We start from the raw sequence: 26,595 nt of genomic DNA, 5'->3' as shown, positions 1-26,595 counted from the left end.
AAGTTTTTCTGCTTTTTTATGGATTTTATTTGCTCATCAGTAGATAATTTTACAGTTACAAGTGAAAAATACATTTTACAGATGGCTGAGGCACATAAAACATTAGCAGAGGAAGTATCAAATGAGGTTAAAATATTAAAGTGTCTTGTTGAAATGCATTTTTCTGGAAATCTATAGAGTTGGTTATTTTATATTGGAAACATGTTTTAAATTAAATTTTAATGCAATATTAGATACTGGATATTGGCTATATGTGTCAATATATTGTGCTTTAAAATATACCTTAATACTATAGATTTGTTATATCATAAAATTTCTGATTCAATACACTGAATGACAGTACATGCTGACTAACACTCTTTAATTTTCTGAGGTTTAACAGTTATAATACAGATTAATAAGCTAAAAAAACACAAAGGTTTAATAACTTACATCCTCCAACGTTTGGTTCACCAATTGTTCCCCACGGACATTTACATATGTAGCTACCTTCACTGTTGAAACACTGGGCCCCTTGTCCACATGGGAATGGGACTTGATCACATTCATTTAGATCTATAGAAAAGAATAAATGTGAAATCTGTCATTGTACAATAAGTTTTTTATTACAGGTACATTAATAATAATTTACATGAACCAATGTCCATCAAATAAATACTGTTGTAACATTCTTAATTGGTAAGAACTTCTGACCAATATTTATGTGGTTCAGAACTAATAGTTTTAAGGTAAGCTATACATGAAGATACCAAGTATACTAAACTGTCAAACAATATTATAAAATGAAAAGCTATAATGTGATTTCATTGTACTTAATCATTAATATGTACTTTCATTTTCATATTATATTCAATCATAACTGAAATAATATTTCATAAGATTCAGTAATATTAGGAGAATGAGGTTAATTACGAATTCAAACATAGTGTGACTAATGTAAAAATCATATTCATAACTTGATTATATTTCCCTTTTTTTAACTGAAACTATTATTAGAAAGTGCATAAATATACCAGTAATTTGCTACTTTACTTCACAAAGCTTACCAACACACCAAAACATATTTACTGGTATATATGTACTTGCAATATTGTGTACATTTGACATCACAAGCTTATAGATAATAAAAATTGTATAAGATATATATAAAGAAATGCATACTATCTACCAATTTTCAGAACTTATACTGATGCTGTATAACTAGTTTTTTCATTAAGTGTGACATAATTTAACAATTCTCTCAAAGTGACTAATGAAAATGATTTTCTGACACAAACCATGTGTGATATCAAAATATATTACATATATTTTAGGTAACAAATAATAACTTTTGTATCTGATTTACACCTATTTGAATTCAAAGAATATTCTGACAATTTTGTATGGTCTCAAATAACAAATATTGCCTACCTCTACAAATCCCATTTGGCATCATCACAAAACCTCGTGGACAAACACACAAACTATTTTGAACACTTATATAAATACACTCTTGATTTTCTGGACAGGGGTTTGTAGTTGAACAATTACGGCTTGATACTGTACAAAACATAAAAAACAATTTCATCATAAAAAATAGATTAACAAATGCAGATTTATTAATTATTATGATACTGCTTTTATCCAGGCAAGAATGTTTCTTTACTTTTCAAACAAGCTAGGAAAATTTCAGTTGGAATAGAAACATGTTAGAAATAAAACGTTTTATTGGCCAGGTGCTTTTAAAGGAATTTTTACACGAGTTAAAGTGATATTGTTGACGATTCAAACCTATATTTAACTTGATTTACTTTTTCATAAAGATTTTTTTCTAATGCAATTTATTTTTGTAATAAAAGAAATATAGAATGCAATATGGATATGAGACTCAATACACTTTTATAGCTCAGAAACTATTTTTCTGAAAAATGAAAGGAATATAGTATGAAACCTTATATAAAACTAACAATAAATCTGAAATTTGTCTTTCTCTATTAATTGTATATTCTCTATGTTATAGGCATATGTCTATTTACAGAGAATTTGCTATAATCAAGTAATTAGTTTAGTAGCACTTCTTTGATTTTAACATCTAAATTAACACCAAACATGTAATTTTTCCATAATCTTGTGATGATGAGAAACCCATGTGAAGTTAAAATGTATCTCAGGATGACTGGTATGGGTATTAACACTTTTATCAAAATAAAGCAGAGAACAATATTTTGACCTTCTTAGGTCATCTTTAGGTTAACAAAGGTTTGTTATAATAAATAAAAAATGAAAAGCTGCATCTACTTACAAAATCAGATGATTAGTTTCTGTTTCACTACATGTTGTGTATATCAGAAATTACAAGACACAAAATTCAGCACACAGTTGCATCTATTTAATAATTTTTTTTGTGATTTCAAATTAGAGATTACATCTGTAGAAAAATTCTTTCTTGTTTATATTAGATTACATAATAAAATGTTCATGGAGATGCATACCACAAGAGGTAAAGGTAAAAAAAACAATAAAAAATCAAGAAACAAATGGATCCCTTTCTACAAATAAAATTGTAAGAATAATGTACAGTATTACTAATGCATTAACCACATGCAAAAAGTTCTATTAACTATATAGCTGTACTCTAGGTTAAATATTTTTTTGTATTAAAGCTTCAATCACTTATTGAAAATAGAGATTGTGTAAACATACAAAAACAATTTCAAGTCAATTTTTTAATGTATTTCATCAGACTGATGTACATGTGAATATAAAAGTAGGGAGAGTGACTTACAAACACAGAAAAATCCTTCCTGTTTAAAGGGACGAGGACAGTTACATCGATTTCCCATGCAATGAAGGTTGCCAAGGCATTCTTCATGACGAACACAAGTTTGTACTAGAAATGATGTTCACATAATGAAATACTATCTTAACCATGTGAACTGTGTTACATATTAATTTTAATTTTTAGAAATTTAATAATTAAGCTTATTTTTTGTACAGTTAATCCAGATTATCTTTGTACCTGTACTAATGCCAAAAATGGGTTTCCCTACTTTGCATACAATATATGTATAGCTTAAGCTAATTATTTTTGTTTTGAGCAATTATTTTCTTAAACATACTTTTTCTGTAGCAAACTTTAACCTGTTTTTACAGAGTTACACATATTTTAACATATATCTCAAATTGAATCAAAACATTTCATATAACTTACTTTCACTACACTCCAAGTTAGGGTTTCCTGTAAGACCAGTACCACAGTAACACTCCACTTGATGATTGATGGCCTTACACTTTGCTCGTTTTCCACATATGCCTGACTCTGAGCATAAATCTGTGAAGGTGAAATTTGTCACAAAATCATTAAAACCCAAATTATATAATCAATTAATGGTTATATATACAGAATAGGTGTAATACTTGCAACAAAATACACTGGTTTATAATAAAATATCTGAATTTAAAAATAAAAACAGATTAACCCTTTTGTTATGGGCTGATGCAGTCTACATCACTTCGATCAGGGAAGAACATTTATACAAAAAACAACAACATGCAATAACTCTCAACATCCCTTACAAAACCTCACAATATTTTGTTAAGGTTTATAAGTACTATGTATACAAGGAATGACATTATTTTAATTATGTTTTTCAACTAGAAATGTTGATATATTTACAGTTATTTGCACTTAAATTGTTAAAATAGTTTATGTGCAAGGTGATTTTCATTTTAAGTAATAAATACTTTTTCTGATTTTACAGTTTTCGTATTTCACTTGCATAACCTCTAGAGCCTCTTAAATGAATACCAATGTTTTTATGATAAATGTTTTTACTACAGTTAATTACACGTACTCTGTGACAGTTTTCTTTCAATTTCAAAGTAATTTTTTTTTAAAATGAACTCTTTCTAATGACTATACACACGTGTATGTAAAATTTACATGTAGGCTACAAAATTCAAACAAATCTGTTGAAGGTTCATGTGACACTTCCCAGAGGTTGGAAAAACTTATTACATGTTTCAACTGCATTCATTCAAATACTTTTGAAATGTACATGTCAAAAGGTTATATAAATATCTTAAAGTCTGGATGTACATCTACACAACTTACAATGTATTAATGAAGATACAGAGTGCCAGAACAGAGAATTTTCGTAGTTTATTGGTCATGTGACATTGGTTATGTAGTTTTTAAAAGTTTCTTTTGAAATAAAATACTTAAAATTTAAAATATACAACAGTCACAACATACACTATAATGTTTATGTAATTCACATAATCTTATAGTAAAAGTGTTTAAATTTTGAATGTAACATGGTGATTTATGTAGAAAAATGTTTAAAAGGAGCACCCATGGTTAAAGAGTTAACTGAATATTTAAAATATTACAAAACCAACACTTTCAGATAGATTGTGTATTAAAATCTCTGAATGTAAATACCATGCAATAATGACAGCTTTTAAAGAAAAACAAACTAAATGCAAGTATTCAGAATGACCTTACTTAAGGAAGATAAGCACTTCAATACACAGCATATTTAATATTAAGTGGAAGATGAAAACAGGATGAATTTACTAGAATTGTGAAAAGGGATAAATAAACTTACTATAGCAAGCTTCTGTTTTTCTATCACAAGCTTCATTTGATTTGCAGTCTGTGTCTCGATGGCATTTAGTGACAACAGGACGACCTAGAAACATTTATGAGGGAAAAACAATTTTAAAGTGTTCCTAAGATTGAAAGTTCATATTTCTTCAGTATTTTGATATAAAAAATATGACAATTAAAAGTATGTTCTAAGATATGGTGAAGCGCCTAACAGTAACATTCAAATACGTAATAAAGAAACTGGATACAGAGAAACTCTTCTGCTAAATAAACAATGTAGTTGTTTAATTCCAGTCTATACATAACTAATAAAATTAACTAATTTTTGTAACTGATGAGGTTTGAAATATAATGCTGTGAACTTTATTTTTGTGCATTTACTGTTAATAACTTCTGAGCACAAATATACTATCATTGCTAATCAAAATCAAATAAAAATTGTAACATTTGTTTCATTATAAAAATAAAAACTGACTAAACTACCCTTTATTTACAGATTGGCTTATATACTCAACAACATTAATTTAAAATTAAACTTGAATTATAATTATGTGATAGTTAATTCTGATATTATTTTTTAAAAGTCATAATTCAGAGAATACAATAACTGCTTTCTTATTTGGCACAAAAGTTGATCAAATACCATAAAGTAAATGTTTCTAAACAGACTTATAAGTGGCATCTGTGAATGTCATAACATATTATTCTCAGATAAAATGCTGCCATTGCAACCATATTGTGTCTATACTTACAAAGAAGTTAAATCTCAGTATTTTCTCAACAACTTTTATAAAGCAAAGAGTACAAATAAAAATGAAAGGAATTTTCTACTTTTATGTTTAAAACTCTGATTAATACAACTGATTAACAGAGAAAAAAAGGCTCTTGCATTATAAGGAACTAGTAATAACTAACAAGTAATAAAAACAATAAATGATAGTAGTACAGTTGTATTAAATATTCAATTAAACAAACAAAACTCACATCCATCAAAATAGGGATCTCCAGTCAGGTCAGATAAGCAAGAGCATTTGTAGTTCCCTAGTAAATTGGTGCAAACTGCTCCTGGGGCACAAGGGCCATGGCCTTGAAGGCATTCATTAATGTCTGATGATAAGAGAAGGATTATTTAAAAATGTAATACTATAAGACCATCTTAACAACAGACTGTGCCTATACTTTGCAAAACAAAAATAAAACTACTGAAAAATTAATTGAAAATGATGCAGTGCTTCTCTACCTAAGTTGGTTAATTACATCTAAAGGAGGTTTAAAGTAATTTGCTTAGGTTTGAAATGCTTGTGTAAAATGAAATGAAAACCATTTTAATAATACAACTCAAATATAATTTATTTTTTGTCAAAAATATTAGAAATATTAAAAAAAGAACAATTTTACTCTTTTGATAAACTTTTATTAAAACCTTAGTTTATACCTTTGTTACAAAATTTAGATATTTAATAAAAGCTAAATTTAAAATAGAGTTGAAAAACTGCAGATTAGGAGAGTTCACCTTTACAGTTTTGATGTACACAAACATAGCCAATTCCACAATCACTGTCCATTTCACAAACAGGCTGAGCTATAAACAAAATGTAATACAGTAATTTTAGAAATACTCACAATGTAACAAGTACAATAATTTACATTAGATTTAATACATGTTAACTTTTGTTTTACATTTTAAAAAGTGATTCATAATTTCTTGCTCAGAACTAGCACTAAAAATAATTAATTCAAAATTCTGTTCATTGCAAAATAAACAATTTTATATACTTAAATATGATTAATACTAAAATAAGTTTCTATAAAAATATAATTCAAAACCAAAATAAACTAAACATTACTGTCTTTTTAGTGGCATTTCAATTATTAAAAAAATTATGTGCAATAAAAATTAGTGACCTTAAGATTTTTTTATAATTAAGAAGCAGTCATTTCAGATATTGAATCAATTAATTAATACCTATTAAACATTTCAATTTTACTCAGTGTTTTCCTCAGTGATTGCTAAGTGCTTTAAATAATCTACTGAATGTAATGTTATGGAACTTATGATTTCTGATTTCCTACAGAAGTTATTCACAGGTACTTTCAAATTTAGGTGTTTAAATAATTAAACTTTACAAACATGTTCATTCATAAATAAATTCCAAAATTTATGTTTAAGTTTTCACCTAGCAGTTAGGTCTGTTCTCATCTTAAATTCCATTAAAATATGTTTGTTCATTTTTGGATATTCTGGGTTAAATGTTTCTAATTTTAGGCTGATAGACTAGAGAGAAGCCAACAAGTCAATAGCATCCTATCACCAGCTCTCGAGTTACTAATCTGACTGAATCACTGGATTTGATGGTCTCTTTTATAATACACCCATTACCCAAAAGTGAAGAGTGCATTTTTTGTTTTTTAATGTAAAATATGTGATTTCATTTTCAAATGGTACTATTATGCACTGATATGAAGATTAATATTCTAATATATCTAGAATAAAAAGTGAATTATAAATCAGAAACTGATTCTTACCTACAGAGCATTCAGATAATGGAGATCCTGTATAACCTGGTAAACATGAGCACACAGCTTCATGGTTCAGAGATTGACACAACGTGTTCACACCACATGCACCACCAACCAAACAGGGATCCTGACAGATGGTGTTTATGCAAGCCTTATTAAATGGACAGTTGTTATTGGTACGGCAACCCACTAAAGAGAAAACATACTTAAAAAAATTTTAAATTTCCTTTTATTAAGTATAAAAATTAATTAATACATGAGCAAAATTCAACAGAATAAGAATAGTTATTCTAATATTCTTTGGGAGCATACCTTTATTGTAAGAATTATCATTCCATATATTTATAGAATTTTGTGTTGAGAGTTATACTGGGCTGTTGACTGAAATTTTAAAATTAGGAAATATTACATAATTTTTTTCTCATATGAAGAAAAAAAATGTAATAAACAAATGAAAAATATGTGTGTGATGTAAAACTCAAATATGAACTACCATAAGTTATAAAATCTACTAATCTATGTGACTAGCATATAATCACCAAGAGTTCTTAAATAGAAGACAGTTGATTTTTAACAAGATTCTTAACTTTTAATTTGTTAAAAGTCACATGATTATAGAATATACAACTCTGCAGCCATTTTTTTCACAAAATAATTACATAATATGAAATAAAAATTAAGATTCATGGTCACTAAAGCATAATTCACATAATACAGAAAAGCAATATAGTAGTTGAGGTAGTTTCGAATAACATAATACCACATTTAAACCCACGGTTATTTTGTAGTTTTACACATTACTGGATGTTACCACTTTTTCAAAAAGTACTGGATGTAGTTTTATTTTATAAAAATCACATTCCAGGACCACTGCTGTTCTGTTGCCTTTGAAATTACTTTCTTCAAAATCAAGAATGATCAACCTGTTGGCAGTGTTGAAGCAGTACTGTTTGTCATTGCAATTCTCTACAATAAGCTTCTGTAAAGGATGCTGAGGTCAACCTTATTCTGTACACCTCATTATTCTTTCCAAAGATATTCTACTGTCTGTGAATGTTAGCTTCCAAGATTCAGTTTACTTTGACAGAAAAAAAGCTCCACTGGAATTATACTGATGGGCTACACATATGTGGTCAAACTGGACTCTTGGGATTCAAGTTGTTTTTGACCGTTTTTCTTACAGAAACTCATCAATTTAAGAAAGTTTGAGAACCTTCATCAACTTTAACTCCAAGTTTATTATATTGTTAATGATTACAGCAAGTATGATGATCTTTATCACAACAGCTTTTGGAGCACAGGGTTCTCTTTCATAACTATAGCTTTCACTGTGCAGGTGAGGATATTGATTCAGATCTGCCTTTGATGTTCTACTGTAAGTTTTCCCCTTTCATGAAAACAATTGAAGACTCCTGTTTTTGAAATATTGTGTCTTTTATAGCTACATCATTTTAAAATTTTAGTTATAAAAATACATCTCTACAAAGAGACTTTTTAAATCTATTCATGGTATACTTCATTGGTGATTGGTTGAGAATTGGAATGTTATATACCCTGATTATTTTTCTTCCTTACAGTGGAAATATTTAACCAAATTGTATGAGACTGAGTACTTATTTATTAAATATTTCTAATTTATGCTGTATTCTTGTTTAACTGTTTTCTGTCTGCTGCATGTATCAAGACACAATTCTTGGCATTATAACATCTTAATCTTATTGGAAGCTCATCTGTATTCAGTAGTAAATATTTTTGGGAACCACAAATTATACTCAAACACTTTATTTTCTATAAACTGATATAAGTTACTGATAATACTCTTTCCAATCCTACCTAATTGGCAGTCATAGTTATTTCACAACTAAACTTCATTATCAATTTTTCTGACCACATGCTATAACATCATAAAAAGGTGGAAATGAAGGAAAATTATGTGAGAAACAAGACAGGGATCATTATATTCTCATGAAATGATTATTTCTTAGCAAGTATAAACCTATAACCTGGTATGGACTAAACTTGCTAAAAAATTATAATAATACATTGTTTACAGGTATAACTACTTGAAACTACACCGAGAGAGTTAAAATATTTTTTCCGTTATATTTAGAAAATTACACTAAAATGTATTATAAAATGAAAAGATATAAATTCTAAAATATTTTGAGTTAAAAACTCTCAAAACTGAGTTGAATTCTTATTGTTACTTAAATTTTGAAATCTGGAATGAAGATGCGCACTTGACACCTGAAAGATGGTCATAGGTCATAACAAGGTTAATGACAAAATGTATTAACCTAATATTTGTACAAACAAAGCTTTGTAAAATATATTGTTTATTTTACTTCAATCTCTCCATTTTCCTGTTCTTACAGTTACATTTAGCATAAAAATAACATAAAACATTGTGGAAATATCAAAATAGTGTGCACTTTTTAAAATTTATAAACTGAATGTATCTAGTTACACAAATATCTATGTTTGGCTTTTTTATTGTTAAAATGTAATTTTAATGTTTATTAATGTCACATTCTATGATATTTTAAAATAAGACTGTACATACATAATTCATTGTAAGATATACAATGGTAAAAACAATTTCTACAAATTTATTAAAAACAAAAAAGGTTGTTTTGTAAGTCACTCACCAATACATTGAGACTGAACACAGATAGAACCAACAGCACAGTTTTCATCTTCTTTACATTGATCTTCAACAACTACTGACAGTAAAAATATAAGTTCAGAAGTACACTGGTTTTATAAATAACTTGTACACACAAAAACAATTTAAGAAAATTAATAATTATAGACATAACAGACCAAGAAATACTATCAATTAAACATAAGTCCCATTGGATAAAGAAAACATAAAATTACTGTAGGCTTACTGCGTGACTAGTATAAATAATGTTAAACTGCTTTTCACTCCTCTGACTGCCACTGTTTTATAACAATATTATTCATAAACAAATGGCTATTTCATTAGTTTTATTTAGTGAAAGTAACAATGTGAAATAGGAAAAAAATAGTAATTAGCTTTTTTGTTTTAAAATTAATACAAAATAGTTACAGTTGTTATAATATTTTTTTTTTTTTTTCAAAACATTAAAGTATTGAGTACCATCTGTTCATAGGAAAATTTTGCAACAATTCCATACACTTAAAGCTCTCTTAATTCATATAAAGTTGAAAAGAAGAATATTTTAATTTCTTCATTAGTTTTAAGAACAATACATTTATTTGTAATTACATTACCTTCATCACATAAAACTTTTGGATCTCCAGTGAATCCACTTGGGCATTGACAATATGGAATATGCTGAAAAGGAAAACAAAGGGCTTTCTTTCCACAAACTCCACTCTGATCACATGGGTTAGCACAAATACCACGAATACATGCCTTGTGTTGTGGGCAGTTGTTATCACTGTAACATCCATCTGTTCAGAGAAGTATCAGTTTAGTAAATATTATCTTCATCATATTCTCTTAAGCATTAAAAATATAAACTTAAGTTTAAAGGCGAACAATACTGTATTAAATAAGATTTGTTATTATTTTGAAATATAGCTCATTCCTACAGCAAGAGAGATAAAAATAATACATTGGTTTATAATAAAAAATCAAAACAAATATTTGTAAGGTACAATTGATCAAAACAATAAAAAAATTCATTTATTTACTGCTCTATGTAACATATCAGTGAAATAGACAATCACTGAACTGAAAGATAAGTGAAAAAGAAGCTATTTGGATAACTAAATATGAAAGGACATCTGTTTACAAGACATCTAACAATGATTTTTCTAACGATGGTATAGTAAAGTTTTCTATTTAAAATAAAAATCAAGTAAACATAGGTATATACAAAATGAAAATCATAACACGTATTATAAAAAATAAGATAATAATGAATTGTTTATCCATGAAGTGCACTATAGTTCATGATTCATAAAATCACTGTTACCTGTACACCTGCCTCCTTCACATATTTGACTGGCAAGACAATCATTGTCTTTGCTACAGTGAACAACAGCTGGGACTAAAAGTAGAAAAAATAATTTAAATCACTTCACTTATTAACGACTCAGCACCATGCAGAATGACGTAAATAATTTGAGTGGATGATGCAAACTATATAAATTTAATAGTTCCATAGTTTGAAGTTCACAAAACATTTTGAAAATAAATGTATTTTTTTCAATTCAATATTTTTAAAATTATAATTCAACTAACTTTAAATTAAGTTACTTGGAGCTATTACTTTCCTTCATATGTTATACTACAACTTTTAGGTTTTATTTACTAAAATAATCAAAATTTATCTCTACCTAAAAAAATAAGAAAAACCTGTATCAAAAGTTGTCTCAAATATTATTTACATCTTATATTTCTTTCTTTGTGTCTATCTTTATATCTAACTCAGTGCATATTAATAAAACACTATACAGATGATGAGTGGATGATGCAAACTATATAAATTTAATAGTTCCATAGTTTGAAGTTCACAAAACATTTTGAAAATAAATGTATTTTTTTCAATTCAATATTTTTAAAATTATAATTCAACTAACTTTAAATTAAGTTAGTTGGAGCTATTACTTTCCTTCATATGTTATACTACAACTTTTAGGTTTTATTTACTAAAATAATCAAAATTTATCTCTACCTAAAAAAATAAGAAAAACCTGTATCAAAAGTTGTCTCAAATATTATTTACATCTTATATTTCTTTCTTTGTGTCTATCTTTATATCTAACTCAGTGCATATTAATAAAACACTATACAGATAAAATTATACTACCTAAAAAAGTTCACAAGTTAGCAAATCTAATGACAAAACTTACTCCGCACACATTGAATCTTTGGATTTCCTGTAAATTGCAATGGACAATAACATATTCGATCATGGTTGAATGGATTGCATTCAGCATTTTCACCACAAGCACCAAAAATAGTGCATGGATTCTGACATAGATTGTTAAAGCAGCTTTCTTCAAATGCACAGTTTACATCACTTCTACAGCCTACTGTAAAAAGACAGTACACATTTTACATTCAATGTGGTTGAATATTTACAAATCTTTTGTTATATGTAAGTTTTAATCTCTTAAATATTTTTATTTGTCATTTAAATAATTAATGCTTGAGGATTTGTACTGATGTTGGCTCATTCTGCAAGTTTATAACTCCTTGTATAGATTTTATATATATATATACATACACACACAGCAGAATTTCTAGTATTGGATTGTTTGTTTGTTTTTTGAACTTTGCACAAAGCTATTAGATGGCTATCTATGCTAGCCATCCCTAATTTAGCACCAGAGGGAAGGCAGCTAGTCATAACCACTCACTGCCTACTCTTAGGCTTCTCTTTTACCAACAAATAGTGGGATTGACTGTAACATTATAATGCCCCCACGGCTGAAAGAGCGAGGTTGTTTGGTATGACAGGGATTCAAACCCTCGATCCTCATATTACGAGTTGAATGCCTTAACCCACCTGGCCATGCTGAGCCATTCTAGTATTGGAAGTCAGAGTTTCAATATTATAAAAAATACTGAAAGTATAAATGATTATTGTAACCTACTAACTATTCCAAATTTGGTTTCAAGAATTGTTAGACTGCATATGAATAATTAGTTTCTATAACATGTAATTTGAAGTAATGCATAATTTACAGTGGGAATAGTTTTTTTTTATCTAGTTCATCTTCTAAACATTTTCCAAATCTGAAGTTTTAGGAGGACCTTCTTTTATATGAAATTACTTCAAATTTAAAAAAAAAAGGCTGAATAATTTATATATATATAAAATATTCAGCCATATTTTTGATGTATGTACACTGCTTTGTTAAATCAATACAACACATCCATTCATAATATGAATTAATGAATACTTACCAATACATTTACCATTCTCACAAATATTTCCAACAGAGCATTGAGTATCATTATGGCAGTATGAATCAACGACTGTGAAAAAAACAAAAAAATCCTTCTATTGCAATCACAATCATGATATTTTTTTGAAAATAAATAAAACTAAATATATTAGGGTTTAAATGCCAAAAGCGAGCAAAATATTGGAAAACCAACAGACCTAAAAAATTGTTATTAAAACAAATTAACTGCAAAACCCTTTTTTTTTTTTTTTTTTTTTACATTCCTCTTAACTATACCACAGCATTTCATTAAATCTTTCTTTTCTCATCATCTACTCCAGTTAATGAATTCCAGTACTGAATGAAAAAAAAATATTATTGGATAGTAACTCATGGGAACCAAAAGATAGATCTGGAATGCTATTTTTTTACACATTTCTGATGACAAGCAACAATGGAAAAATTAAGAGTAACACAGAAATAAAATACAACATCTGCAATTAACATGTTCAGGCTTACTGGTTTCCCAATATTTTGCTGATTTTTGGTGTTTAAATCATATCTTTTAAAGTATCATGCTACATACAGCTTATCTGGCAGTGACTTATGGGAAACAAAATCTAGATCTGAAACTATTTTTTTATACATCTCTGGTTTTGGCTGCATAGATAAATTAAAAGAAAAGTGGAGAAATAAAACATCTGCTGTTAATCTGTTTTATAACAATAAAAGATATTCCTTATATTACTTAGGAAATTCTGCAGTAGTCTTTCTCATAATTAAGAAAACATTATACTTCAGTAGTTTTGATAAATATTAACGAAATTAAATGAATTTTGTATGAAAAGGTTTCATTTTACCTGCAACATAAGAAATCTTAAAAAAGTGTAATAAACAATAATTATGATGTTTAACTCATCTTAATTACTTTAACCATTGCAACAGTCAGAGGCAATGTTGATTTGATAATCCATGCTACTAAAGAGTGTGTTTAATCTTAACAGTATAAATGTTATAATAAAATTTAACAAATGGCTTGTGCTCTCTCAATTGTATTGATAATTAAGTTTAATACAAACTGTTATCAAAAGAGTTTTCTCCTTAGGACACCAATTTCAAATTTCTAAAGACATACATTAGAAACAAAATTTAATAAGAACAAAATGCTATGAGTAGATTTAACTATTTCAGTTAGAATTTTCTTTCATAACCATAACTTTAGGGTAAATTTTTTATGTTTAGACAGCTGTATGCAATTCTACATTTATAAGCAAAATACTTTGTTTATTCACAGGAAATGTCTGATGTTTAAAGTAAATCTAAATAATATAAGTCTATCATTGATTTTAAAAAAAAGCATTAGGCATAACATAGATTGAAATCAAATATACATTTACTGAGGTTTCAAGCATTACAATATGAAATAAATAATTATATGTCTTGCAATTATTTAAGATAGGCAATTAATAAATTGCCTTAGTTAGTCCTGTGTATTTTTAAAATATCTCTTCGTTGTATTTTAACACCATGCATTTGATTTTTCAGTTTACTAACCTGGATAACACTTGATGACAGGATTGCCTATCATATTCTTTGGGCAGTTACATACTACTTCACGATTGACTGGTTGACACTCAGCATTTCGTCCACAAGTATTAGGAAGCAAGCAAGGATTTAGGCATTGGCCACTGTTACAAATTTTGTTGTATGGGCAGTTGTTGTCATCTCTGCAACCACCTGAAAGTTATAGAATAGCATTAAGAACTGTATACAACTTTAACATTATTTATAAAAAATTCTACCAGTTGTATTTTACTAGAAAAATCCAACATTACATTACTTACTTTTCTTGAAGAAAAAGTTCATACAGAAAAACATGCAGAAGAACCAAAATGAAGGATGATGTTTCAGTATAACACTTACATTGAAATCAGACTTTAAATTTTCTAAAGTGCATTAAAATCATATTTCTCACTCAAGTTCACTTAGCAGATTGTTCATAAAACCTCTTCATTATTTGTACTCAATTTGTTAACTACATCTTTCATGCAATGTTTTGGTCTAAATTACTGTTTATATCCACTGATTGCTATATTGAAATGCTCATTAATTATCCCTATCTGCTGTTATATCTACTGTTGTGTGGATATATAATGTGAAGAACTGAATATTGGCCAATGACACTTTTTCTTCACTTCACCTATCCCATGTATAGATTTTTCTCAGTGACTACAAAGCACATTCACACCAACAGTATGTTTGATACTTTTCACTATAAAATAGGTTTAGCTTTGCTCTTTTTGGCTAGTCTATGTTTTGGCTTTGTTACAGATTAGGAATGGAATTTTCCAAGACAAGTATAACTCAATTGCACGTGTTGGTCAAAAAGTACATTGAACTAGACCTCCCTTGAATTTAAACTTCAAGATTAAACAATTTTTGGAATACTAAGTTTATTTATTCAATATGTAGTTTTGAAAAAAAATGTCTTTCTTTAGCCCCCCAGTGGCACAGCAGTATGTCTGCAGATTTACAATGCTATAATTCAGGTTTTGATATCCGTGGTGGGCAGAGCACAGATAGCCCATTGTGCATGTTTGTACTTAACACTTTTGCCCCTGCTCTGCCCCTGCAAGTTATTTTCAAAAGTGTTATTACTACTTATATCAATGAGATTTGGCATCAAAATGTAGTTTATAATTTAAATTTTCAGATTATAGATGTTTTAATTTCCTAATTTAAAAGGAAATATAAAGAAAAAAACGTTAAGTATTGGTTTTTGTGTGACCTAATACAACTAGTTGTCTTACTGCTCAGTTTCTATTTTATTACGCCCACCACACAACATGTACAAGTATCTGACAAATTAGAAACTCAAACTTTAGTTATAGACAAGCTAAATATAATATAAGAATCTCCCACCTCTATTATTTGCTGATATATCAATATATTTAGGAAATCTACTAGAGTGGCTTCACCATTCAAACCAATCATTTGAAAGTCCTTAACTAATACCACCTACTACTAAGTATTTCATGTTTATAACCAACAGAAAGAGAATTTTCCTCTCTACATAATTCTGACAGTTGTTTATAAGTTACTTGAAGATGAAAGAAAGAATTTTGCTAAAACTGTAAATGTATGATCAATAAGTTGTTGCTCTGAATAGGAATGGAATTTATTTCAACCCACATATACTTCATTTAGAAACCCTACTAAATTACATGGATTTTGAGAATACTAATAATGTAATTTGATGTTTTTTATTTTTCAAAAGTTAATATTTGAAGCCTACAAAAATTATCTCTACACACCCTACCCACAAGTCTAAACATAGCTTAGAATAGTACATACATCTGAGTGCAGAATTTCATAATATGGGTACATACATGAAATCAATCTTTTTCAGTGCATTTTTTCATTTACTTTCTATGTTTTAAGAAATATAACTAAAATTTAAACATTTATGAGTAAATAGTAATATGTACATGTATATTTATACACATATGTAACATACAATAGCTGAAATAATATACGTTTGTAGGCCAATACATAATAATACATAATACACATTTGTGTTGTTCTAATTGACTGAACTTAGATATATGTAAACCACATTATACCACATTCGAAACTTGACAATTGTGAAACAATACAGTAGAAAGTTTTATAAGTATGTTCCCAAATAACACCATATACATATGCTGCAAAGTCCGACAGACATCAAACAGATAAGCAGTAGTACTGTAACATTTGCTATGTAACTGGATCAGCAAGGCTCAAAACCTACAATGTTTTTTGGACCATTGAAATTTTGAACCGTATAATAAATGTTTTCACACATTCTAATCACAATTTTATTACCTTTGGAAATTTCTTTTGTAAGTGTTGTAGGAAACATAAATTGCTTAGTCCAATATTGTGTTCTTTGAGCAAGGGTATGTATGAATGACACATTTCTGTTTTGCACACGTGTTCTTGCTCTCAAGCATGTAGTATTATGGCTACCGTGTGCAATGAAAAGCTAAAATGTATGCTGAGATGGTCTGTAATGTTAGTTTTATTTACAGTGGGTTTAACTTTAGATGTTGAAAGTAAAATAAACACAGAAAATTTATGGGGTATATTTAACAGTTAGAACTCTCAGGGTACATGCTTTGAAACCTCATGATTAAGAGGTTCTAGAGGCTGTGCAAGTGAAATATAAGATTCTTGAGACAAAGAAAAGTATTTTTAATCTCAGAATAAAAATGACTTTGCTCTTGTACTAGTTAAAAATAATCAAGAGTTTGATAAACAAATATTAACAAAAAATACTTCATTAAAAATCTGACTTTTCATGTGCTTTGTAATGTTTACTAAAAGTCTATCAAATTTTGTGAAAATACAAATATATTAGAAGTTACTAGCATGTAAAGTGTAACAAGTACAAATGGTTACATGTTTGGTTCGATGGGACTAGGCAGCATTGGTAAAGTTAATCACAAACAACAACATTCTTTGATGTTTTTTAACTCTTTTAAGTAAAACAAACTTAAAATAATACCAACACTGAACTCTGTTTTACTGTTAAGACTTTTATATAAGTACATAAGAATGCATTTTGCAGGTGCATAATTTTTTATTACACAAAATAAATTCAAAGATTTCTTCACTTACTTATACACTGTTTGTTGTCACAGATTTTCCCTAGTTCACAATCTTCATCTTGATTACAGTCTACATATCCTAAGAAGGAACAAAATGTTAAATTTATAAATTCTAAAGAAAACAAGATAAAATCAGGATTTATGTACCATGAATGTTATATCTACACTTAATGTTTCACAAAAGTTATTATTAAGAACCTGCACTGAAAATGCATTTCCACCTCTCTCACATAATAGTTTTTTTCACAATTGTGGTGTCCTCTATATGCCCATTTTTTTGGATGCCATTAGCCTTGAACATGGTTCACTGTGTCTTCACATATAAATTATTATATGACAGTCTTCCACCAAGAGTGACACACTCTCTTGATGTAAATTACTCCCTTGAACATGGTTCACTGTGTCTTCACATGAGATTAGGTAGAATTTAAACACTAGTAGTGGAAAGAGGGAGTGGAAGTAAGCACCTACCAGAAAAATATCTTAAGTCTAGAAAAAACTTCTCATACAGTATCTCACCTTATCTTACTCAACACTCATACCAGACAATCATGTGATTCCCTCTTTGATATTCTACCTAACTATCACTTTGAGTTGAGACAGAAACATAAGCACCTATTGAAAGAGAGGAGAAAGGGTGAAAAGTGTGAGTGTAAGTCAGTACCTGAGAGAAATATGTTTTTAGTGTAAGGAAATTACAACTTCTGATTAAGTGCCTTACTTTCACTCACACACATAGCTAGAACCCCACACTGAATAAGTAGAAAGACTAGTGCAAGGGATAAAACAGAAGCATATGAAAGATATCCCAATGAAAGGACCCACTAATAAAAATATTATATGTTGGAGATTACACCACTTCTATACCAGAAATACTACACTGCTCAGATGTGAAAAAGTTGTTAAAGATCTGGGTGGAAAATTGTGTGGAGCACATCCTGAAGAGAGAGAAAACAGTTAGACAGTGATCCATCCTAACTACAATATATTATAATTTTAATCTTCCTGATGAACAGAATAAGGGATGTGCTCCAAAATGTAGAATGGCCATGGTGTGATGGACTTTACATCCATGAGAGGTAGGAAAGAGGATCATACTGTTTTCACTTCAGGTTCAGCTAACCAGAGGGAGAAACCCCACCACCAATCTGTGAGCAGATCACATATGAGCACAGTGAAATAACATACATATATATTACACTCAAATCAAACAGACTATAATTGCCTCAAAAGCAATAATATCCTCCATCAAATATGATCCATCATGGTATACCCAGTGGTTTGCATTATTATTGATAAAGTATTCTATTACCAAGAAGATAATGACCCCAAACACTCATCCAACCTATGCAGAAATTAGTTAGCTAAGAAAGAAGCTGCTGAAGTCTTTGAAATGATGCAAAGGTTCCCACAGAAATCTGATTTCAACATAATTGAGCAAATCTGGGATTTGATACATCAAAACCTTGACAAATCAAAAGTTACTTCTAAAGAAACTTTATTTGAGAGTATTAGAGACATCTGAAGTAAAATATCAAAGGACCCTTTGATTAAAAATGTTGAAACAATGCTTGAAAGGTTGTCTGCAGTTATTAAAGCAAAAATAAGACACGCAAAATATTAATTGTTTGCTGAACTCAAGCACTTCCACAAAGGTTCTGTTGTATTAAATATGAAGATTAATAAAATTTTGATGTTTCACCTGTGATTTACCTTACATTACTTTTTCTGAAAGTAGCCTGAAATCTAATTTTTGATTTTGCCCCAATACTTTTGCACAGTACTGTATGTACATGATCAGAAGTAAAGTACCTTACTGGAAACTACATATTAAAGCTGAATTTTCTCAATTTGGGGTCATAACATGCAATTTGCAAACATGTACTTCAACAATTGCCTATGTGAGATGTGAAAGTGATATATATTATAGAGCATATAATAAAAAAAACAAACCTGCAATTACAATTAGAAAACAACAGCGAATAAGTAAAACAAAATATAAAAATCACTAAAGTTTGTGGCAGAAAATGAATTTCTATTACTTAATAATTTACTTTTTCTCTCATTTGTTTCATGTTTTGGTTACTGACTCAGCACCTTAATTTAAATGTGAGATGACATTTCTATTTATTTAATTATTTTGTGCATTCCTTTTTTCTCTGATATTAACAGTTTCTTCAGTCCTTTTACATTGTTACTTTGAATCTCCTGCACATTTGAACTATTTCTGGTTTATGAAAATGATGTGAATGAGATTAAACTCCAAGCTTATAAGTATATGATTCTAGAGATTATTTTTCTAATTTACTTTGATCCTAATATTGTTTTTTTTATTTCTACATACAAAATTTTTATTACATATATTACAACTAAAATATGATTGTGATGGCATACCTGGAGTAAACAACAATAACAAACTAAGAACAGTAACAAATACTTGTATTCTGTGGCCTAAATATAACTTTTTTTACCTCTATTACAAATAACGTTTGGATTTCCATGGAAATTTGGAGGACAAAAACATTCTGGCCGGTGGTTGATAGGTTTACAAATAGCACTGCGACCACAGGCACCAAAGACACTACATGGGTTTTGGCAGATGCCATTGACACAAGCTTCTTCGAGTGCACAATTCTTATAACTACGGCAACCAACTTGAAAATAATCAAAAAGAACCTTTTTGTAATGCTTACTACATGAAACTGTACATTTGAAAAGTGTTCTATTGCACATCATTTTCTTTAAATAAATATTTACTTTATGAAAGCATTAATTTTATATACTTTCTATTGAAAGAAAAAATATAAACATTAAAAAAATAATATGTATAAAAATTGCTTATTCAATAAAAAACACTTTGGTATTGCATATAATAAGACAATAGTAATAACGTTCACCAAACCCATTGTTCTTAAATATACAAAATTCATACTTCCACATCTTGAGCCATCACAGATGTGCTGTATGGGACAATCAGTATCTGTGGTGCAGTTATTCGTGTCCACTAAAACATGGAAAAATCAACAGTCAAACATGTTTTGTATTACAAATAGATGCTAATAATGTATTTTGCAATGATTCTAATAATTTGAAATGCACTTTATTATCATTCTATTCATATTCCTTAGTTTACTCTAAAATGATACACATTTAGGCTTTAATAATTAAAGTGATGTGTTTAACATAAAAAGTGGTTTAGTATATTAAACATTTCTTTAGAGAGTTTACTAAAAACTGAACATTTCAGTACAGCAGTTGAAAATACTTTCTATGCACATTAAAAAACACTTTAAATATTACCAAATGTGCACTTCTCATTAGGGTCTCCAACAAATCCTAGCTTGCAGGTGCAAACTGGCTTGTGAAAATCAGTGCTACATTGTGCGTTAATGCCACAAGGATCAGGTGGTGAGCATGGGTTCTCACAACGTTGACCAATACAGGCCATGTCTGGGGAGCAGTGATCATCATTGCGACAACCCTCTGGGAAAGAATGTTTTAAAATTGATGTCTGAGATAAAATTAAAATTATCTAACAAGAATGTTTACAACTAGGATGCTTGGCATAGTTTAAGAAAGAAACATATAAATCACAGAATTAAACCATTCCTTCATATCAGAGAGTTAAAATAAATCAAAATTAGTATGAATTAAAATTTTCCAAGGATGAAAATATATAATTTATGCTAACTTTTTCTAAATGTTCAATGATAGTGAGATAATGTTTACAAATATATACATGACAGTATGCATTTTTATCATATATATATATAAACAGAAGACTGGTGCTCACCTACACAACTTTCATCAATACATATGGAGCCAAAAACACAGTCTGTATCAAATTCACAGAAGGGAACATCTGTTTCACCTGCATGACAAAGAATACACATTTAAAATACAAATAACAAAGTTCAATATAGGTAACTATGCATAATTATACATTTTACTTTAAGTAAAACAATACATACATGACACATGTCAACAATAGCAACACAGAGTTAATACTGAAATAACACAAGTACAATACTAGGCTAGTTTGTCAGTATTTCAATAACTGAATAACTATCCTGTTATAATAATTTTGAAGCAAACTGTGAGACTGCATTTTATTTTCTGCAATAATGGAGCAGTTTCAATAAAACCAAAATATGTCACTTTGGCAAAAATAATATTAAGAATTGTAAAATCTTTATCTGATGGTCTTATCACATTATGACAAATCTTGAAATATATATTGTCATTGTCATGTCAAAATCACTAAAGTCCACTTTTATGATTTGCTTTTTACACATAGAAATGTTCCCACAACGTGCTAACTTTATAATCCTAACAAAACTGTTCATGTGTCTCTAGTTAGAAATGGTCCATATGCCACATCATTAAAATCATGTAATTCAATTAAAATAATTTTTGTAGTTTCAAATCCACTATTCTCAAAATCTGTAAAATTGAATTTTTGGACATACAAGGTCTAGACATGACAACAATAATATAATGTACCTTTTTTCCACTAGTTATAAGTTTTTGCATAAATTACCATGTGAATAGTTACAGTCATCTTATGTATACCTTTTATAATTTATCACCACAGAAAAAACAATACAATTTTAATATAATACAGACTGTAGTATATTAAACTATAAGCTAGCATCTGGAATATATCTGTGAAGAACTACTTTTTTGATAACTATAATATTTAGAGTAGTTACAATAATAAACAAGGTTCTTTTTTTCTAATTTCATAAAAACTATAAATTAAAATTACTTGGATCTCTAAAACAGATCAAAAATTAAAAGAATAAACAAACATTTTATTATTCTGTAAGGAAACAGGTTTTATTCCATTATAATTCCTTATTCAATATAATGGAAAGGTTTGCTTGTTTGTTTTCAATTTAGAGCAAAGCTACACAAGAACTATCTCTAGAAGCCATTCCTAATTTAGCAGTGGAAAGGTAACTAATCATCACCACACACTGCTAACTCTTTGGCTACACTACTCTTTTACCTATGAATAGTGGGATTGCATGTGACATTATAATGCCTTCACAGCTGAAAGGGCGAGCATGATTGGTATGATGGGAATTCAAACCTGCAACCCTCAGATTGCGAGTTGAGCACCCTAACCATCAGGCCATGTCAGGCATATTGAAAAGACTATTTTCTGCAAGATTTACATTAAAATCAACAAAACAGACTATAAAAAATTTCATAGGCCTTTAAAAGCTCTATATGGTTAAAAACTCCAGAAAGAAGCAAGCTACTTCTATCAGTAGGCAATCACTTATTCAAAAATAACAACAAAGACAGATTTAAACAGATTTTTCTTGAACTTTCTTATATTAAAACCACCCAAATAAAGGCAACAGGATAAATTCTGACCTTTAATACACAAAACGTTTGGATCTCCAATAAAGGATGGTGGACATGAGCAAACTGCTTTGTGATTGGCAGGATGACAGAAAGCCTGAGTTCCACAAGCACTATAAAAACTGCAGGGATCCTGACACCTATTTTCAATACATGACTTATCATAAGGACATGAGTCATCAGTGCGGCAAGCATCAATACAGTTTCCTTCCTCACAAATGTTTCCAACAGAGCATTCTCTATCACTTGCACATAGGTCAATGGTAGCTAAGAAAAAATACATAATTATAGCATATATTACTTCATTACACTTTTGCACCTGAAGTATTGTCTTAGTATCTAGCATAACAGAGCTGCTAAGCTATTACAACACCTAATATTATACTTTGTCAAAAACAATCCTTTTATTTTTAAAATTTTGGCTGTCATATTAAAACATTTTGATAATGAAAGTAAATACTGTTGAAAAATTTGAATAATAGAATATACAGTAGAATAATATTTCTTCACTCTCAGTCATAACATTAATAAACAACTATTAATTAGACTTGGCTACAATCCAAATTGTGTTTTTCTACACAACATAACTATAGTTATAAAGTCTTGAATGTACCAAAACAAATACAAAACTGAATTGAAAACCTGAAATCGGATCATTTGTTTAACTATAGCAGTAAGTAATATTTAACTGATATATAATTCAAACACAAACAGGTTTGTGATATGCATTCATTCAAAATAACATTACCTGGATGACAAATCACATTAGCATCTCCAGTGTAGCCAACTTGACATGTACAAACTGGTCTGTGACTGTTGGGAACACAGGTAGCATGGAGACCACATGCACCAGGGAAATCACAAGGGTTTTTACACTTTGTGTTGATACAAGCTTTGTTTGTAGGACAATTACTATTTTTATGACAACCCACTGTAACAGCGAAAAAAAACCAACAAACTTTCAGAGAAAAACATACAGTGAATTTTTATTATTGCATCTACCATATTAAAAGTATCATGCTAGGTGATTCCCATCTTTCTTAAATATTCAAAATAATATGTCATGTTTTTGAAAAATGTGCAAACAATGAAGTGAAGAACAATTACTTTGTTAAATCCATGGCAAATAATTTTTTCTTTAGTTTCTCAAGAAATACATCTTGTATATTTATTGAAGGATTTTACCTTATAACATACAGACAACTCATTCCTTTCAGTGTAAAGTGGCTATATAAATGTTTGCATCTTTTATACTTGCTATATTTTATGATTTAGCCTCATTTAAGAATAAGTTATTTTCATTAATCTAACTTTATTGTACTTGTTATAATCTGTCTTGAAGATATACTATAATATACAATGAAAGCTCACTGTTAAATTATAACAAGCATTTTAATAGATACTCTGGAAAATAAACTATCAAAATACTATGAACCTCTATGATAATTTCAGAAAGATTTTTAAACAGTGCTGAAGAAAAAAATGAAAAGAAAGTTGTGTAGTTTATAAAAATTCAAGAACTAGTCACCAATACACTGATGATCTTCACATATCTTGCCAGTGTTACAATCTTTGTCTACATTGCACTGAACACGGCTCACTGAAACTATAAAAACAATAAAATATAAAAATCTAAGAATTTAATGAGAGCTGCTATACATGTTTTACAAAACATTATATCTATTTTCTTTCAATCTAAGACTAAGTTTAGTTATTATTAATTTCTATTATAAGCAAATGTCAAGAAAAATTATAACTTCTAAAATCTTTTTCTGTAATCCAGATTTCTTATTTTTTTTTATGAACATGGCTATTTAATTTAATTTTACAAATTTAGTCATGGATATTTCTTCTAAACCATAATAATAATAATAATACATGTTTACAAAAATAGTTCACAAACAAGTCATAAGATTACCTTGTTGACAAAATACATAAGGTTGTCCAGTAAACCCTGGTTTACATGTACACAAAGGACGATGTACAACTGGACGACAATTTGTATTTCTAGCGCATACATTTGGTCCACTACACGGATTGAGACACTGACTGTCGATGCATGCTTTGTCAAAGGTACAGTCAGAGTCTCTACGACATCCAACTGTATGGAAAAAAGGTAAACATCTTTCATGAAAAAAAAAGGAAGTTTACAGTACAGTGGGTTTTCATGGCATAAAACGTGATTGACTTCTTTGTTTAATGGTTAATTAATAACTTGAAACTCACAATATGTTCCCTCTATAGTTATGTATGATTTAATTGTGAAATATCTTAAATACATCATCACCTATAATAATCAAATTAAAATAAAGGTATCTATAAAGACAGTACATACCAACACATTTGTTATCTTCACATATTTTACCAGGGGCACAAGCTGTGTCTAAACTACATTCCTGAACCACACCTAAAAAAATAACTTGTAACGTTACTAAGAATAAAATACATGTACTTAACTATAGCATATTTATTGCATAAGATAATGCAAAAAAGAAAAAAAAAGAAAGATATGAAACACTTATTTGTGCATATACTATTCTGACTGGAGAAACCTGTGTTATACACAGAATAATAATAAAACAAAAAGAGATTAAATACTTTATATACAGTTAATTATTTTACATAGAAAAAGTAAAGATGGGATACATTTGATTGCAATAACTGATACTAATAAAACATATGTGTATACTCTAACTACAATCTATGATTTCTTTTTATTTCTCACATTATGGCATAGTGATTAAAAAAGCAGTTACTGCATTGATTTTCTTCAATTGTTAATTAAGATACGTGAAAATTTCTAAATAGTAGTGAAGTATTTTATTAAAAATGGTTAACTGATACATACTGATGCACAAGTTATTTTCACAGACAAAACCAGAGTTACAGTCACTTTCCTTCTCGCACTGGTGTGGTCTAAATGGAGTGCAACGAACTTTAGGATCTCCTGTGTGATTTGATGGACAGGTACATTCTGCCTTATGATTGACAGCACGGCAGGCAGCACCAACTCCACATGCTGCTCTACCTTGGCAAGGGTTTTGACATCGTCCCTCTATGCATGCCTTATCATATGGGCAATGAGAATTGGCATGACAACCAACTGTGGATACAAAATATATGAATTATAAAATTTCATCCACTCTAACCTCTAAAGGTTTTAACACTGCAAAAGTATGTAAACAGTAAATTACCTTAAATTAATTTCATAAAAATGTTTCTAAATTTCAATACAGTGTTTTTATAAGTGTTGATATATATGATATGTACATAAACACATGAATACAAGTTTACCTTAATTTAAACTACTTATGTTATCATTAAAGCATAATAAATCACAGGTGTTTTCCACAAGTTCAGGAATATATATTTCTTCATAATAGAAAAAACACCTTCAATATATTAACAGATGTTTTACATAAAGGTACCATAAATGTCTGTGGTTCTGTTTTAAAATTGATCCTTTAGATATCTACTTAAGGTTTATACATTTTAAATAAACAACAGTTGTGATTCTGTTGTCCAACTAACTGTAATCAATATACAAAGTATTATCCAAAACTTAATCATAAA

At 28.9% G+C, this 26,595-nt stretch overlaps 1 protein-coding gene across 1 annotated transcript in view; it reads right to left on the bottom strand.

The window, feature by feature from the left end:
* The window catches only part of LOC143226056 (uncharacterized), a 151,214-nt gene that overhangs the window by 30,386 nt on the left and 94,233 nt on the right, over positions 1–26,595 (bottom strand). Inside the window, exons 74-98 of the mRNA XM_076456488.1 lie at positions 25,871–26,125; positions 25,358–25,429; positions 24,941–25,123; positions 24,551–24,628; positions 23,771–23,953; positions 23,035–23,289; positions 21,443–21,520; positions 20,950–21,132; positions 20,582–20,653; positions 20,121–20,303; positions 17,660–17,728; positions 14,555–14,737; positions 13,020–13,091; positions 11,960–12,142; positions 11,080–11,154; positions 10,370–10,552; positions 9,760–9,831; positions 7,118–7,300; positions 6,105–6,173; positions 5,576–5,698; positions 4,590–4,673; positions 3,191–3,310; positions 2,765–2,869; positions 1,411–1,539; positions 433–555 (exon numbers count right to left, since the gene is read on the bottom strand). Of these exons, the coding sequence (XP_076312603.1) occupies positions 433–555; positions 1,411–1,539; positions 2,765–2,869; positions 3,191–3,310; positions 4,590–4,673; positions 5,576–5,698; positions 6,105–6,173; positions 7,118–7,300; positions 9,760–9,831; positions 10,370–10,552; positions 11,080–11,154; positions 11,960–12,142; positions 13,020–13,091; positions 14,555–14,737; positions 17,660–17,728; positions 20,121–20,303; positions 20,582–20,653; positions 20,950–21,132; positions 21,443–21,520; positions 23,035–23,289; positions 23,771–23,953; positions 24,551–24,628; positions 24,941–25,123; positions 25,358–25,429; positions 25,871–26,125 (3,315 nt within the window). The remainder of the gene's footprint in view (positions 1–432; positions 556–1,410; positions 1,540–2,764; positions 2,870–3,190; positions 3,311–4,589; positions 4,674–5,575; positions 5,699–6,104; positions 6,174–7,117; positions 7,301–9,759; positions 9,832–10,369; positions 10,553–11,079; positions 11,155–11,959; positions 12,143–13,019; positions 13,092–14,554; positions 14,738–17,659; positions 17,729–20,120; positions 20,304–20,581; positions 20,654–20,949; positions 21,133–21,442; positions 21,521–23,034; positions 23,290–23,770; positions 23,954–24,550; positions 24,629–24,940; positions 25,124–25,357; positions 25,430–25,870; positions 26,126–26,595) is intronic.

The sequence above is a fragment of the Tachypleus tridentatus genome, chromosome 1 (genome assembly GCF_004210375.1).
Source record: "Tachypleus tridentatus isolate NWPU-2018 chromosome 1, ASM421037v1, whole genome shotgun sequence".
NCBI classification, from domain to species: Eukaryota; Metazoa; Arthropoda; class Merostomata; order Xiphosura; family Limulidae; genus Tachypleus; species Tachypleus tridentatus.
Note: the sequence above shows the minus strand (reverse complement) of the source record. Positions and strands in the feature narration are given on the sequence as shown.